Source organism: Rutilus rutilus (assembly GCF_951802725.1).
Source record: "Rutilus rutilus genome assembly, chromosome: 23".
Taxonomy (NCBI): Eukaryota; Metazoa; Chordata; class Actinopteri; order Cypriniformes; family Leuciscidae; genus Rutilus; species Rutilus rutilus.
This window is the reverse complement of record NC_140233.1, coordinates 24,955,233-24,972,107: the sequence shown is the minus strand read 5'-3', so window position 1 is coordinate 24,972,107 and position 16,875 is coordinate 24,955,233. Positions and strand designations below refer to the sequence as shown.

Sequence of the window (16,875 nt, the reverse complement as noted above, 5' to 3'; positions counted from 1 at the left end):
TTAAGAAATTCCACATTTTAATTATAATAATAAAATGTAAAGATGTTTAAATGTTGTATGCATTTATTCAGCTCTATTAATAACGAGTTTCCATAGTTTGTGTGAGGTGTAAACAAGTAGCCTATTTTAGAACCAGTAACTGTGATAATAATTACAATAATATACTATTTTTGACTGAAAAAAATCTGTGGTTATCATGGTAATGGGGTAATATGGCTTTTAGTCATAGCTGGGTACTATTTAAATATTGAATTGTTGTTTACCCGGGAAGCCCCGCCTGTCGTCACATAAGCACCGGAAGTTCACAGGGTGACGTCTAAGGCAGCGGAAACAGGTATGAGGGAGAGAAAGTGCCAGAAACAGCCAGAGAAACTGATCTAAACATGACATTTCACAGTTTTATTTCCAGCTAACAGATGTAAGACAGATCGTCGAGCATCACGGGTCAGATTTAAAGCCCGTCCGACGAGTTTATCAAACTGTTAGTCCTGTTCTAATCAGTACGTAGCTGAAGCAGATTAGCATCCATGCTAATGTTGTGAAATAATCAACTGTTCTGGAAATATTCACTCTTTTTTTTTTTTAAAGAATGATAAACATTTAGCATTTAATTCGCCCGAATGGGGTTTAAACATAACATATAACATATTGTATTTAATTCTAGCTTTAGAGTCGGTTGCGTGTTGTGTCTACGTGTCCTAAGAGCTGTCAGATTGCATTCACATAAACACAGTTTGGACTCTCACATGAAAACAGGCCTGAATCCTGATAATTATTTGTTTTTAAGAGCAGTTTAAATTCGATTGTGATCTGTAAAAGGACACTGGTTTCCCCTGGACTCCCAGTAAGCAGAGACTGCGAAGAGGAAAGCTGTTTAAGCCGAGAGGAGCGTCAGTCTGTCAGTCAGGATGCCTCTGCTGTTCCTGGAGCGCTTCCCCTGGCCCAGCTTACACACATACACTGCCCTGAGCACTGTTCTGCTGGCTGGGACCATCCTGAGCGCCTACAGCTCGGTCAGAGACTCGGAGGACTCCTCTCCTCTGTCTGGAGACTCACACGGCGGGTCTGATGAGGAGATCAAGCTGGATCCGCTGGAGAGCTTGGGGAACATGGCCACCAGTGTGCTTGTGTATCTCATCACGGACAGCCTGTTTGTCTGGGTATGTGGGACTGGCGTCAAAACACACCAGTTTGTTGAGTGATGATTTTATTTTATTTTAAAGAAGCTGTCGTTTTCCCACAGGTGATGGTGAACACGGCGTGCTGCATCCTCATGCTGATCGCTAAAGTGATCCAGTGCATTGTGTTCGGCCCGCTGAGAGTCAGTGAGAAACAGGTAGCTATCATTCACGACGTCCACATCAGCTGGATCAGGCAACACACACACACACACACACACACACACACACACACACACACAGCCTGTCTTCACTGCAACACTTAAATGAGGAAGACCTTGATAACAAACATCCTCGACAACTTGAGTTATTTTGTCAGTTCCATATAGATGCATAATATAGAATAAAAATATAGGTCATATCATGGTTTTACTTACTTTAAGGTCATTTTCTGTGATGAAATGTCGTTTTGTTGTGTTTTTGTTGTATGGTTAAACAATATGTTAATCAGTGACCGATCTCAAAACTAATATCAGAATAGTTGAATGGATACAGTTGTATTATTTACATATTCAAACAAGTTTATTATTCATAATATGGTAGTAATAAAAAATAAAAAATGTTGGTAGATTTTGAAAAGGGGAAGATAACTATTCAAAGCAGTGGTATAGTTATTAACAGATGACTATAAAAATGCCGTTCAAATGTTTGAGGTCAGAAATATATATCTTTTTTTTTTTTTTAAAGGGACAGTAAAGACTTTGATAATGTCTATTTCAAATAAATGCTTTTCTTTTTAACTTTGTGTTCATCAAATAATCTGATTCCACACAGTTTTCACTAAAAATAAAAACTTTTCAACATTGATAAAAAATAATAAATGTTTCTTGATCATCATATTAGAGTGATTTCTGAAGGATCATGTGACACTGAAGACTGGAGTAATGATGCTGAAAACTCACAGGAATAAATGATATTCACATTATATTCACACAGAAAACAGTCACTTTAATTTGTAATAATATTTCACAAGTATTGCTATTTTTTGCTCTTTGTTTTTGATCAAATAAATCCAGCCTTGGTGAGCATAAGAGACCTCAGAAACATAAGAAAAACTTACCGACAACTTTTGAACAGTAGTGAATGTTCAAAGCGTGCGCATAATACCAGGCTTCTCACATGCGTTGTACTGTAATGTGTGTGTGTGTGTGTGTGTGTGTGTGTGTGTGTGTGGTCATGTTCTGACGTCGCTCTTCTGTTGACCAGCATCTGAAGGATAAGTTCTGGAACTTCATCTTCTACAAGTTCATCTTCATCTTCGGCGTGCTGAACGTGCAGCGGGTGGAGGAGGTGGTGCTGTGGTGCCTGTGGTTCTCCATGCTCATCTTCCTGCATCTGATGGTGCAGCTCTGCAAAGACCGCTTTGAATACGTGAGAAACGTCCTCACCACATCAGCAGACACTAATGCTCAGAACGACTGGGAGATCTCTGCAGATCTCTGCTAGACTCACTCATTCATGTGCTCATTTACTGTACATCATTTGATCACTTACTGTTTGGATAAACATTTGCTTTAACCGCCAGTATAGTCCAAAAGATATGGCACTCTGATATTGTGCGATCTTTGTTGGAGAATCTGAGTATGATTAAGACATTTATTTATATTTTTATTGGATGTAAATATTAATTGGGTTAATTACCTACCTACCTTTCCTACTTCCTTTCTTCCTTTCTTCCTTCCTTCCTTTTATGTTTTTATTTACTCCCTACCTTCCTTTCTTTCTTCCTTATTTCCCTTCCTTCCATCCTTCTCTCTCTCCTTCCTCTGCTCTTATTTACTTTCTTCCTTGCTTCCTTTGTTTCTGTCCTTCCTTTCTTTCTTCCTTATTTCTCTTCTTTTTCTTGCTTCTTTCCCTCTCTCCCTGCTCCACTCTTCCTTCATTCCTTCATGTTTCCTTTATTTTACATTCTTATTTACTCCCTACCTTCCTTCCTTCCTTCCTTCCTTCCTTCCTTCCTTCCTTCCTTCCTTCCTTCCTTCCTTCCTTCCTCTGCTCTAATTTCCTTCCTTCCATTACTCTTATTTACTTCATCCCTCCTTCCTTCCTATTGTTTGTACTTGCATCTCTTCTTCTGAGTTGTTGATGTGTTGTGTGATGTGTGCTCCTGCCAGCTGTCGTTCTCTCCCACCACCCCGATGGGCAGTCATGTGCGAGTGCTGTCTCTGCTGGTGTCTGTCCTGCTGTGCTGTGCTGGTCTGGCTGTGCTCTGCGCTGTAGTCGGGCATCTTCACGGCATGCACACCGTCGCCTTCATGGCAGCTGAGGTAAGAATACTGTGCAATCCTTTTAGCGACTGGAAGAGGACATTCCCTCTTCTGTTGTTCCCTCTTTCAGATATTTCAGTATCGATATGGATTAGGGGTGTCGCAATATACCGGTATTGACGATAATCGTGATATTCAAAGCATGAAATATCGACATCGTGTTAATTTAGAGCAATACAATATACCGGTATTGGCGATATTGGCGTTTTCTAGACGCAGCGCTCGTCCGCGCCCGCGCAGCTAGAGTGAAACACTCTGTCCACACCCGAAAAAAGTAAGCTGAGCTCGCCAGTATTAACAACAGAGTTCTTCGGCTTCAAAGAAAACAGCACCTTAGAGGTGGTCGCACACCGGACGAGAAGCGCAGCGCCACGTCTTTAAAATTCGAACACATTCTGTATGAGTGTACACACACCGGACGAGAAGCACAGCGCGGTCTGTCCGCGGCGCCCAGCAACGGCTCAGGACCTTGTTCAAAATCCTGCCGCGACACAGAGCGCAGAAAAAAGTGTTCAGATCACAGACTCAGCAACTATTGTATTTAACTGTACAGTATAATCATAACATAGTACAGACATGATCTCAATTCCATAATGTCCTTAAACATAATGATATTGCTGGCCATAAACTGAGAAAGTGCGTGTCCGGTGTGCAATACCTGGAGTTGTCATAGACGCGACGCGGCTATTATTTTACTAGTCATCATGGAATATGGGAAACGTGACATTAACTGTTAACAGGGGGTTTCTGTGTTCATATATTTAATAAAGGGTGATTATTAAAATTAAGAACCCCGTTTTCTTTACTCATCTTATTTTTGTATTTGTATTTGCACTTGATTTTTTTATTCAAATCTGCTATCTGCATGACTTTATTGGCGCCAGTGCAACAACAGGTTTAAGAGCTTTTCAGTTCTTCAGGAAACCTTCAGACAGTGTTTGGCTTCAGTTTGAAACCAGATAAACTTCATATGCTTGTCTTCCTTCACAAAAATTTGCCATAGATTCTATAGATATCGCGATATATCGATATCGTGAATTCTTTTGGCCACAATAACCGTGGTGTGAAAAATCTAACATCGTGACAGCCCTAATATGGATAGAATTTTTTTTTTTTTGACAACACTACATTGCACTTAGTTTACATTTATTCAGTTTATTATTTCAGATGCCTTTTTTATAGACTACAATAAAAATTTTTTATTATATATAAAATCTAAGCCACCAAAGTGGGTGTTAATGTCAAGCCCTGAATACTGCAATATTCTATAAAAATGGTCCATTTTGATATTATGGTGACTTGAAGTAACCCTAAGCCTTGTCTCCTGTCCTGCAGTGTTTGCTGGTGACCGTACGCACAGGACACGTCATCATACGGTGTGTGCGCTCTGTTAAGAAAGCCATCAGCTTTGCTAAATGTTAGGTAGCAGAAGCATGAATCTGAAGGTTTTGATCTGTTACGTGCAGGTACTCCATTCACCTGTGGGACCTGAACCACGAGGGCACCTGGGAGAACAAGAGCTCATACATCTACTACACTGACTTCATCATGGAGTTAGCCATCCTCTGCCTGGACCTGATGCATCACATCCATATGCTGGTGAGACAGGGTGATCAGTCATGTGACTGGCTCATAGTGATGGATGAAAACGGTCTGATTGGACTCGTATTGAGACTGTCTAACATAATATTCACTGATCAGTAAAAAGCTGCTTACAATTATGTTCCTGATGTCACGTGTGTGTGCGGCCAGTCAGATGTCTCAAACTTCCCCAAGTAAAGACCAGTGGCGTACATGATTTCTTTCTCTTCTCACGTCTGTGTTTGAGAGTTTTTGAATGAATCCTAGTGTCTTTATGATCATGTGCTCTTGTTGTTCACTCCCTCGCAGCTCTTCGGAAACATCTGGCTGTCCATGGCTAGTCTTGTGATCTTTATGCAGCTGCGGTATCTCTTCCACGAGGTGCAGCGAAGGATTCGCCGCCACAAAAACTACTTGCGTGTTATTGACAATATGGAGTCCAGGTGAGGAGCCTAAAGCTTTCCAGACTGACTTATTAAAATATGCATTTCTACAGGCTTTGAGAATTTTAAGCACAACATCTAAATAAAGATGCTAAAGTATGGCAAAGCTTAGGGCTGGTAACCAGAAGTTGCATGAGCTATCAGCACTGTGCCCTTGAAAAGAGATGTTACCTTTAATGAGTTAATATAGTTAAGAAGGACAACTGTGAACTCAACTCAATTTTTTTTTAAAGAATGAAATTAAATTTTGCATAAGTAAAGAAAACAAAGCCTTGTTGAGGACCATTAACATTATTTGTGTTGTAATGACAGCTGAGCATTCCCGCCCTGCCCCGACACCCAGCAAATCCACAATTACATTTTAAAGTGAATCTTATTGTTGTAAATTAATAACAGTTTATAAATTGGAAATAATTGTTTTTGTAATTGAATATATAATTATGTGTTAATAACAGCAACAATAAGTCAGTTTCATTATTTAAAAAGTAAAATCAAAAGTTTGGGATCTGTAATAATTTTTTTTTAAAGAAATTAATACTTTTATTCAGCAAGGACACATTAAATTAATCAAAAGTGCCAATAAAGACCTTTACATTCTTACAAATAATATTTCAAATAAATTATTTTGAACTTTCTGTTCATCAAAGAATCTTGAGGGGATTAAAAATTATATCAATTTCTGCAAAAATATTAAGCGGCAAAGACTATTTTCAACATTGATTATATATAATCATATTATAATGATTTCTGAAGGATCATGTGACACTAAAGACTTGAGTAATAATGCTGAAAATTCAGCTTTGATCACAGGAATAAATTACATTTTGAAATATATTCACATAGAAAACAGTCATTTCATTTTACAATATTACTGTTTTACTGTACTCTTCCCTGACACCTTAACCCACTCTTAAACCAACACGTCTCCACCTCAATAACAGCACTAGTGTTTTGCAGTTCAACATGAACACAATAAATAGTCTTTGTGTGTATCATATGTGTGAATGTGGTATTGGATGTGTGTAATGAGTCAGCCTGCTGCAGTGGCTGATGGAAACCAGACCTCGTGTGCTGACATGAAAACATCTCCTTATGTTGTGCAGGTTTGCTGTGGCAACGCCTGAAGAGCTGTTGGCTAATAACGATGATTGTGCGATCTGCTGGGATTCGATGACTACAGCGCGCAAGCTGCCTTGTGGACACCTCTTCCATAAGTGAGCAATAACCAGATGCTGCCAGCACTCTCTTGCTCTAATACTTGAAACATTGTTAATCTGACCGTTTATTGTGTGTGTCCAGTTCGTGTCTGCGCTCCTGGCTGGAGCAGGACACGTCCTGTCCCACGTGCCGTATGTCTCTGAACATCAGTGAAGGCGTGAGAGAGCGAGAGGAGGGCCAGAGGGAAGCGCTGGATGAGAACATGCCTGCTGGGACAGGAACAGAGGCCCGGCCACACATCAACCAGCATAATCACTTCTTCCACTTTGATGGTGAGCCTCTCTTTACATATTCATGCAGAATCCAAACCATTTACTGACAGTAAGCTGTAGAAATCACTCTTTCACTTCTATTGCATATTCCTATCATTAACTTGCATGATGCCCATTTAGCACTAGGGCTGTGCGATTATATATCGTTTACGATAATATTGGAATTGTTGTTTTAACGATATGCGATCTGACATTGAGTGTCCCTCACTTTGCAAAAACACACCCAGCGAGCGCACGCATACACGACGTGATGTAGTCTAGTTGGTCAGACTAGTGTGCATGCTTTCACTGTGTGATTTACTCTGTTAAAATGCGTTTATAATGCCCCCAAAATTCAAGATAAGGGGAAAAATTTTATTTTATATTTATATCATTTAATATAGTTAGTCAATATCACATGAAGTGTGCCATTTATTTATTTTTCTCCAAATATCAGCACGATTACAAATGTGATATTGCTTTTATACAAGTTCAATAAACAAGAAGTTGATATTAAGTGACTTAAATGACATTTTAGACACATTATTGTCTTTTTTTTAATCCATTTCGCCAATGAAAATAGTTCAAAACAAAGCCACATTGAGTGAATGATTCAATGACACTCGTTAAGACAGTGAAATGCTTCGTTCCTGAATGAATCAGCCATTTGAATGAATCGGTTGAATCTCAATGACGAGTCACTCATTAACAGTGATTCAAATCTAAGAATTTTCACACAAAAGATGATGCATACATTTAATTAAGTTTGGGGGGGGGCTTTATTAAGGTAAAATGCCCATAAAAGGTCAAAAAAATCTATTTACATTTATTGGAAAATATTATTTCTGTCACTGCTGTTCAGTTCAGATCATCGCGCAGAATATGAAGAATATTAAACACTTAAGCAGTCAGTCCTAAACCTGCCAAGGTTCCAACACAATAAACAACTCAGCAAAATATCGTCTAATTATCGTTATCGATAACATCCCAGAAAATATCTCAATATCATTTTCAGTATCAATATCGCACACCCCTATTCAGTTCTGAGCAAGCTGATTCGCCCTGATGAACAACCATGAACAAAGGTTAGCCAATCATAGCAGAGGTGTAGGGCTGTACTCAACCAAAGAAAATCTTGGTCGACTGAAGTCCTGAAGTTTTCGACTAAAAATGACGTTAGAAAAAAAACGTTAAATTAATTAGCTGCGCAGTGTGCGCAGTACTTTGTAGCCTTGTTGTCCGCCTAAATGAATTATAAATAAACATAAAAAACTAGTAGGCTATTTGCAGTATTAAATCGTTTTTGACGTAATTCATTTGCACTGAAATGAGTCTGACACACGAGTCTGTCGGCTGTCGGCTCTGGCAGCGTTGCATCACGTGCACCTGCGCAATATCATAGCCTATGATTTCTGAAAATAGTACTATGTTGTCAACTAGTGATATCATGACAAGAACTTTTGAGGAATATGTAACATAATTTAGACAATTGTTTCTGTCATTTGTATTATAATAACTGACAGACACTATAATTTCAGCCGCTCTGTGCAGCTCGCACAGAGTGAGGCTGAACCTATTTTTTACAGTCTATGGGCTGAACATAGGAGCTCAGCTTCGCGGCTGAGACACGAATAGACTATTAACTTAAAGCTTTTACTCTTAAACACAAAAGGCACGTCCACTTTAATAAAAAAATAATATTTATTAAACAAACCAGATCAAGTAATATTCAGCAAACCTTCTAGTAGCCTACTTTCTTCAATCTGTCCGTCTTCTCCGGTGAGTTGGGCTAATCCAAAAGAAGTGAAAACAAGGGGGGTGTTTTGAAGACAGACTGTTACCTGTGAAACAGGGGTGCTCTGAAAACACCCCCATTAGCAATTAGTGCTTTCCACCTGATGAAATGAACGCGGCAAAACGGATTACCGGTAAATGAACGCGACAAAACTGATGAAATGAACGCGGCAAAAAATCAACCAATCAGAATTTTGGTCGAGCCAGAACGTATCGACCAAATAATAAACTAATCGACTGGGAGAATACAGCCCTACAGAGGTGATTTACAAACTGGAGTCTTGTAAATAAATATAAAAAAGCCTGTTTAAATGGATAGTGCACTCAAAAAAAAAAAATGGTTCACTGATGAATATGGCCCGTTTTTATCATATTGATGACTTGAAGAGACCTCTGAACCAAATAGGCTTCTGGTAGTGAAATCATCATATGAATGTATAAATCTCGGCTCGTTTCACCCTCAGGGTCCCGCATTGCCAGCTGGCTGCCGAGTTTCTCAGTGGAGGTCATGCACACCACCAACATCCTGGGCATCGCACAGGCCAACAACTCCCAGCTCAATGCCATGGTGAGTCCCACACGCTTACACACCGTCTCATCTGTTTTACACAAGTTGCCACGTTATTAACCTGCTTTTCCTTGAATTTCTCAGGCTCATCAGATCCAGGAAATGTTTCCACAAGTCCCTTATCATCTGATCCTGCAGGATTTGCAGCTCACACGCTCTGTAGAGGTCACCACTGATAACATCCTGGAGGGCCGGATACAAGTGCCTTTCCCGACACAGGTGAGGCTCACACCGCTAACAGAAGAGGCATGTTAGGGGCTGAAGTGATATGTTGTTTGCATTTTCGTACTGGGTCGCCCCATCAGTGCTAAAATCTCACTGGCCCAAAATCTTGCTCCACATTGCTGGAGGTGAAGTCATTTCTGCACCACTAGCATCACCAAACTGAATTGAAAAAACAATTTCAAAATTGTTGAATGGAAAAAAAAATTCATTTAAAGGGATACTTCACCGTTCACATTAAGCCTTGTATCAGTAGAAGCCCGGTAGTATTTTCGAATGACCGTGCTTCCCTCCCTCATGTCCCCCTGAGACGAGAGATTTCTGTATTGTGTGTCTGGACAAAAAAGCCTCTGATGGCGCTAAATGATGATTTTTGCGTCATCTGAGGTTTTTGTCCAGAGGCGAGAGACTACAGCCAGTAGGAGGAGCTCGTTCCGCATATCTTCAACCCGCCCATAGGGGGATCTCACCATAAAATGCCGTCTTTTCAGTGTCGAGTCGACTAGTTGTATCATTTCTTCCGATACTGCCCTCTGTAACCGGTAGGCGTGGCTTAGGAGTGGCCTCGTAGGGCATTCTGGGAGTTGTCTTTCATTCACATGAACCAAAAATACATTTTCTGGCTTTTCTCAGTCTAGATGGCACCAACTTCTACAATAATTTCACATTTCTACTACATAAATGACCCAATTTAAATACGCATTCATCTTTCCAGCAGTGAAATATCCCTTTAACAGAGCCATGTGCTCACAATGACCTTATTTGACCTTGAAACTTTGTAAATAAACAAGTAAATGCGAAGAAATATACTAAAAAAATGTATCTCTGCGAAAAACCCTCCTCCAGATTCACAAACGCTTCGTGAACCTCAGATTTGATAGTTAAATGTGTGTATGTTAATGATTTCAAGACATTCATAAATTCTCCAGATTCTGAATAATTTACACATTTAGCTTATTGGTTGGTTAATTAATTTTGTTATTATACATTGTTAAATTGTGTTATCAAGATGCACTGTTTACCTAAAAGAACACACATTTTTTTTTTTGTACTAACTATAAAACTGTAAAACTGTACAGATTTTAACTGTAAAAATACAGACACTTTCATGAATCCGTCAGAACGAACAATTTACAAATTTAATTCTGTTGGTGTTTCATGACCGAGACCCAGTGTGTTGGAGCCGTTTTGCAACATGTCCTGGTTCATTCTCCTTCCGATGTCCTGTTGATCTATGCTGGCCTGTGTAGTACAAGTGGCAATCAGACAAACAACAAAACACTGCTATGTTAAGAGTGTTTCTGTCTTCCCCTGCACCTCCTCCAGTCTGTGGAGCGCTCACCCATCCAGGGAAACACTGGTCCTGAAGACCCAGCGGGAGCCAGCAGCGGGTCAGAGGTCGCCGCCCCTGAGCCGCAAGACTTCGAGGTTCGCGGGAGCCGCTTTTCCAAGTCTGCAGATGAAAGACAGAGGATGCTCATGCAGAGGAAGGAGGAGCTGCTCCTGAGAGCTCGCAGGTGAGCCTCCCTGTTCCCTGTCTCCTACGGCTTGCACTGCTTTGCTCCAGTTTGCATGAGCTGCCTTTTCACTATCTCTGACATTCACATAAGATTTCTGCGCTTCGCCCCCTAGTGACAGTCACACAAAACTATCAAATTGATCATGAAGCAGCTGTTACCTTCTGCTTATTCAGCATGATAACATTAATGAATTATGAATGTAGTAACATATTCACACAAAACAAATGGCCACCAGTATGTTTGAAAGAAACACTTTTAGGCTTTCTAGGGCTAATAAGACTTAATAATTATGTAATAATTATAGCATTACTGTTTCGGACATAATAATTCATAACCACCAATTTTGCAGAAATAATTATTGTAGAATGTTTTAGTGGGAATACATCATATCCGGTTGGGTGGTCATATACAGTATAGCCGCACAAAAAGTCATGGTTGCACTTTGTTTTACAGTACATGCACTTTCAATGTGCTTACAGTGTACTGGCCTAGAACGTACTGGGTAGTATAAGATAACTACATGGGTTAAGGTTAGGTTCAGGACTAGTACCTAGTTATCACCCAGTTATTGTAATTACTACAATAATGATATAGTATATACATGCGAAACAGGACTGTAAAATAAAGTGCTACCAAAGTTATTTATATTAACACGACTAATGCTCAGTTTGGATCCCAACATTCTGCATGTCCATATAGTCAGAACTCCATGCAAATGAATGCCTTCTGGTCTGTTATTTGTCAGAGGTAGTGAAAAGTCATCTTTACAGTATGCAAACTTGCAAAAATGCTAACTGGGAATGCCCCAAGGGTTTGTCTTGGGTCCGATTAAGTTTTAGTTTTTAAGACACTGTGTTCTCTCTTTGTCAGACGTTATATTCACAAAAAGCCTGATGAAGGAGATGTGTTTTCTTCTGCTGATAATGATGATGCCATGCCCTCGATGGAGGACGAGGACTCGGACTCAGTGACGCTGCGGCGCAGGAGGATGGCGGCCGCCGCGGAGAGACGCATGCAGAGGCACGAGCCGTCCCCGTTTTGAGCCCAGCAGAAACGTGAATGATGCGTCTGTGAGACAGCCATGCCGTCACAGAATTTCTGGCTGATCAATGCACATTTGTGCTAGATGCAACTATATAAGTACCCATCAAACATTTCTATCAATTGTCCATTGGAATAATATGCGGTGCCATTGGCGCACCAGTCAAATTTTGGTAAGCGTCAAGTAAAGTAAAAGGCACATGTAACTTTATTCGTGTGTCTGCTTATAGACGGAATCATTTTAAATATCTTCGTACCTAAACAAGAGTGTGGCTTTGACGGCTGCTCATCAAATACAAGATTTCACGAGTTTGAATTTCGCTTTACTTCTGGAATGCTGCATTTCTTAAGCATCTTTGTACGATTTTAACAAATTATGTTGCATACTAACAGTTGGACTCAGTCTAGAGCTTAAGCGTCATGCTCAATAGCATGCTAGGGTTGTGAATTTCGAGTTTCTTTCTTTGGCCGGCAAAGATCCACACGATTTTGCTGCTGGTTAGTGTTTGAATCGGCCTTTAATCGGACAATCTTGAGCGTTTGAGCTGTCTCGTGTGCCGTCTCGTGCCATCCTGGCATTTAGAGTCTCTGAGGAAAGTGGCTTAGATCCTAGTGTTTGCTCCTGAACTGTTGTGACAACAAATGGCTCAGTGTGTCATAGGAGGCGTTTGTTCAGTCACATGATCTTGTTTCTCTTGCCATAGTGTTGTCATTCAAAACAGACATGCTTTATATTTAATTTATCTCACATTCTGAACTTGTGCTGGTGGAAATGTTTCCTCTCTCGCGGCGTGGCTCAGTGAAGGAGAACCGGCCCTCAGTGGGGGTAGAGCTGTTTCTAATTCAGGGAAAGCCTGTTCAACATGTTGTCCTGCTTTCGTGCTCATAAAACCGGTTTCTTTCCATGCAAATGAAATGGCGCTTCCACCCTGAGTAAGGTCCATTTGATTGGGTTATTCAAACAAGACGTACACAATTATGGTCAATAGGTCAGTTTTGTAGCTTTTTGTTGTCAGCGTTTTATTCGGTTTGCATTTTAATGGTTTTAAAGACCTTTATTCTTTAGCATACTAATGTCTACAAATGCTTGTCTTTTACTGGCCCACAGGAATTTATAATGTATTTTCACAGGATAATTTGGCACAATCTTGCATGTTGAGTTTGAAGTGAACAAGCTTTCCATGTTATAGCGTGTGACTTTTAATACACATTTTCAAGCCTTTGGTTTCCCAAACAACATAACCGTGGTCACTTACACAGTTTATTTCATATATATATATATATATCTCCCATTTGTCAGAATTGTTTCTGATGTTTTACACTGTGAATCTACTCTGTCAAACATTTTTATCGTCACATGGACGTTTTGACAAGTCGCTTTTTCTTTTCTTTTTTTACCTTTCATGTTGAAGTCTTTTTCTATGCATGAAATCACTGACCGTTTATGTTTTTCTTTGTTTCCTGATCAACTTTCCCAAAGACTCTCCTGCTGATTTACTTTCCTGAAGCTGGTTATTGTGATCGTCATGACCGTGTCCATATGGATTATGTATGTTTTGGTTGCACAGATGCACCTTTCAACAGTATTTAAAAAATAAAATGTATTAATGAAATCTCCACTGGACTGATTCAGATGATTGTACGTGATTTGGTTGAGGTGTGTGCTGTTCTTGGAAACCAGAGGGAAGCATTGGATTGCTTTATGTACACAATTCATTCATTTGTGCCTCAAATCTACAGTGGAATAATAATAGTCTGAATTGTGTAAATACTTTTGTAATAAAGACTGTAAAATACATGTGAAATGACCCTGTACAAAATAAAAGTCACAGCTGCTTTAGAAGCTTTTACCCACATTCCCCAGTTTCCCTGTGTGTTTTCTGTTGAGTATCAATAAAACCATAAATAAATGTAGTAGTGCTTTCAGCATTAACCCATGCAATACATTGTGGCCAGATTAACGCATTTTAACGCTATTACCTGTTAGACAGGTAGGAATGGCACTGGTAAATATGACATTTATTATGGGTTTATGTGAGGATTGTTTCAAGTTCACTTAAATTAAATGTTATTTTTCGATGGAGGGAGACATCATTAGCTGTATTTATAGCTTTCAGTAGGCCTTCATTCATAAAAAGATGACATTGAACAAGTATTTAAAATATACTGTCTTTACGTTGTTTCTACATTAATCTGGAGATTAACTGAAATTATTCAATAAAAAAAAAACGTAAGTGTTTTTAATTGCGATTAATCGCAGAATAAATGTGTGATTAATCTAGTTAATTGTTTTAATCGATTGACAGCACTCAAATGTAGCTTTGTGCAAAACTAATTTTAAGCTTGAAGCGTTAGCCTTTAACCTTTAGCCTTTAAAAGGCTAAAATCGTGGAAGTGTGTCCACACTTTTGGCTAGTGGTGTATTTAAATAGATTTTAAATTATATTTATCATCTTTTGCCATTTTTTCCAAGTGAAGAGCAGTGTGTAAGCACTGTGTGTTGGTTGACAGTAGAGGGCGCCACAGATCCACCGGCGATCAAAATATGACTGGATTTGAAACAAATGTTTGCTGGACACGGGCCAGAATATCTGCCGCCTTCATACTAATGTTCTTTTACTTCATTTGATAATCTGGGAGTGAATTCAAAAGCAATTAAGAGCACGCCTAATTGCAATGATCAATTGATTTGATTAAGTGTTGAGCTCTATTCACGTATTGACTACCTCAGTCTCTAATGAAGAGTGCATTGATTAACGCTTTAGCTGCCGTCGGCTCTGCTCATAAAGGAGGACTTCAGGATCATCGCTCTAGAGACTCCTGGACTGTGGGACGATTCCCATAGAAAGTCATGTGGGTTTGGAACGACATGAAAGTGAGTAAATAATGAGGATTTGATGTGGAATAGTTCACTCATTTAAGGCAGCTCGTCCCAGCTAGTGTTTAGAGGTGTAAGCAGCAACCTTTCATACGCACATTTTTTATATTTAGTAGGCCTATATCAACACAAAAATAGTATTTTCTCTATCTCAGATAAATCTATGTAGAGGCATACTGTGCTGAGTCTCACCTTCAGCAACACATATTAGATTTCATAGTCCATAATCTTTCAAATAGGGGAGATAGTGGTCAGTTGTGCTTTAAATGCTATACATTTGCACAATGCGTTAAATAAATAGGCTATTTGTCGTTTTTAATGCGTTAACAGTTTGAAATGTTTTGTTTGTTTTTTGTTGTGTGTAAATTTTGATATCCATTTCATTATGGAGGACCAAACCTGCAGAAATTAAAAATGAATAGATGCATGAATGAATGAATAGATAAATACATGTGATAATAGGAAAATGACTAAACGACTTGATAAAATCAATATTTTTTTTTATCAAATTTTATTTTGTATTATTTTTCCCCCCTAATTTATAATTTTATAATTTTATGCTTTTATTTTTTGATAAAATAAGGTTCCATTTCAACAACTTTGAGTCATATTGTCAGATAAAATCAAGGCATGTTAAATATATGTTTATTTATGCACAGAATAAACCCTTATAAATTCTCACTGGAGGAGGCTATTTAAGGGGAAAGTGTATTTTAATTGTGTTGGAATTGTGTTCATGAAGCAGTGCATATTTAAATGAAAAAAAGACAATGCTCTGTGTTTAACTCTATTTAATTCTTCTGTCATGAGTTCAGATCAGATGGCGACTGCTGAAAAACGCATGTTTGCGTGACGTCAGACGCATCTGTCATAACGCTTATGATGTTTGAGCTCGTTGGCGGGTTGAAATGTTTCCCCTGAGTGCTTTTACACCGGCAGAAATCAATAGCGGCTCTGCTGTCACCCTCTCAGCTCGGAGACTGCTCTTCAAGCCGGTTTGATGTGTCTCTTCAGCGCTTCTCACGGGGACTATCGAGAGCCGTCACTAAATCATGTCAGCTTTTTCTCTCTGATTTTCGCGGCTTTTCTGTCGCTTTTCCCGCGCAGTGCGGATGGGACGTGAATCAATAGCAACTTTGATTTCGCGCCATGTGAAGTACCAGCTCGCAACTTTGAATGCTTCCATTAACTCAATTTAACCTTTTTAGTGCTGAAAGAATAACTTTGAGAGGCTGCTTTTTCTTCTTCTTCTTGGGTTTTCAAAGTTTTAAGAAGTCAGTTAACATCATTTTGTAGATCAAGCGACACATGAGAGTTCAGAAATGATTGACGTTTTAAGGCAATATATTGTCAAACGGAAAAAACCTGCTTGTTCGCCCAAAAACGAAATGTCATGATTTATTCATGTCATTCCAGCCATTACTATTTTCTTTCTAATGTGAAACATGATGTTTAAGCATCTATTTTCCAATAAAAGACAGTGGATGGAAGGCCCATAAGGTCAAAATTAGCCTACTCATTTCATTATTCCTGTCTGTATGGCTCTCCCGCCATTTTCGTGCTCAAAAAGGGGTGTAAAAAGACCACAGCAGTCTCACATGCTGGTAGCCTACTGATCTGTCTTTGTTCCCACCACCTTGCAGTTTATTTAGAAATCTGATATGTCCTTTATGTTTGCAAAATTTGATCAATCTTTGGGATTGAAAAGCACTGGTTTGACATCACTGTCAGCAAACATCACATGACCTTGCATGTCATGTGACCAATCTCAACCCAGCATATTTGAAAGCTACAATTTAGAGCCCCGGCACCATTTTCAACTAAAAACGTATAACTTTTTATGCGTTTTGGCCGTTCGTTCGGTTTTTTTTTAACGTCTCCATGTAATACAGCGTTTTTAGTCATTTTCATGGA

The 16,875-nt window shown here is 39.3% G+C and overlaps 1 protein-coding gene across 3 annotated transcripts; it reads left to right on the top strand.

The window, feature by feature from the left end:
* The first annotated feature begins 288 nt into the window (after nucleotides 1-288).
* On the top strand, nucleotides 289-13,939 carry amfra (autocrine motility factor receptor a). 3 transcript variants are annotated; one of them, XM_084397503.1, is made up of 14 exons: nucleotides 289-334; nucleotides 853-1,160; nucleotides 1,244-1,336; nucleotides 2,385-2,549; nucleotides 3,293-3,445; nucleotides 4,781-4,821; nucleotides 4,912-5,044; nucleotides 5,336-5,469; nucleotides 6,573-6,683; nucleotides 6,769-6,959; nucleotides 9,197-9,300; nucleotides 9,385-9,519; nucleotides 10,849-11,039; nucleotides 11,913-13,939. In XM_084397503.1, the coding sequence occupies exons 2-14, from the start codon at nucleotides 909-911 to the stop codon at nucleotides 12,082-12,084; spliced, it is 1,875 nt and encodes a 624-aa protein (XP_084253629.1). In that variant the 5' UTR covers nucleotides 289-334; nucleotides 853-908; the 3' UTR covers nucleotides 12,085-13,939. The 3 variants fall into 3 exon arrangements, with proteins under 3 accessions (XP_084253629.1, XP_084253628.1, XP_084253627.1); XM_084397502.1 differs by having other exon boundaries at nucleotides 304-334; nucleotides 820-1,160; XM_084397501.1 differs by having other exon boundaries at nucleotides 310-334; nucleotides 793-1,160.
* The last annotated feature ends 2,936 nt before the right edge of the window (nucleotides 13,940-16,875 follow it).

Excerpts from the sequence above, each read along its gene's own strand:
- amfra (XM_084397503.1), top strand. The coding sequence starts at position 909 with ATGCCTCTGCTGTTCCTGGAGCGCTTCCCCTGGCCCAGCTTACACACA. Across the intron at positions 2,550-3,292 it reads GCAAAGACCGCTTTGAATAC|CTGTCGTTCTCTCCCACCAC; the intron begins GTGAGAAACGTC and ends TGCTCCTGCCAG. Across the intron at positions 4,822-4,911 it reads ACAGGACACGTCATCATACG|GTACTCCATTCACCTGTGGG; the intron begins GTGTGTGCGCTC and ends TGTTACGTGCAG.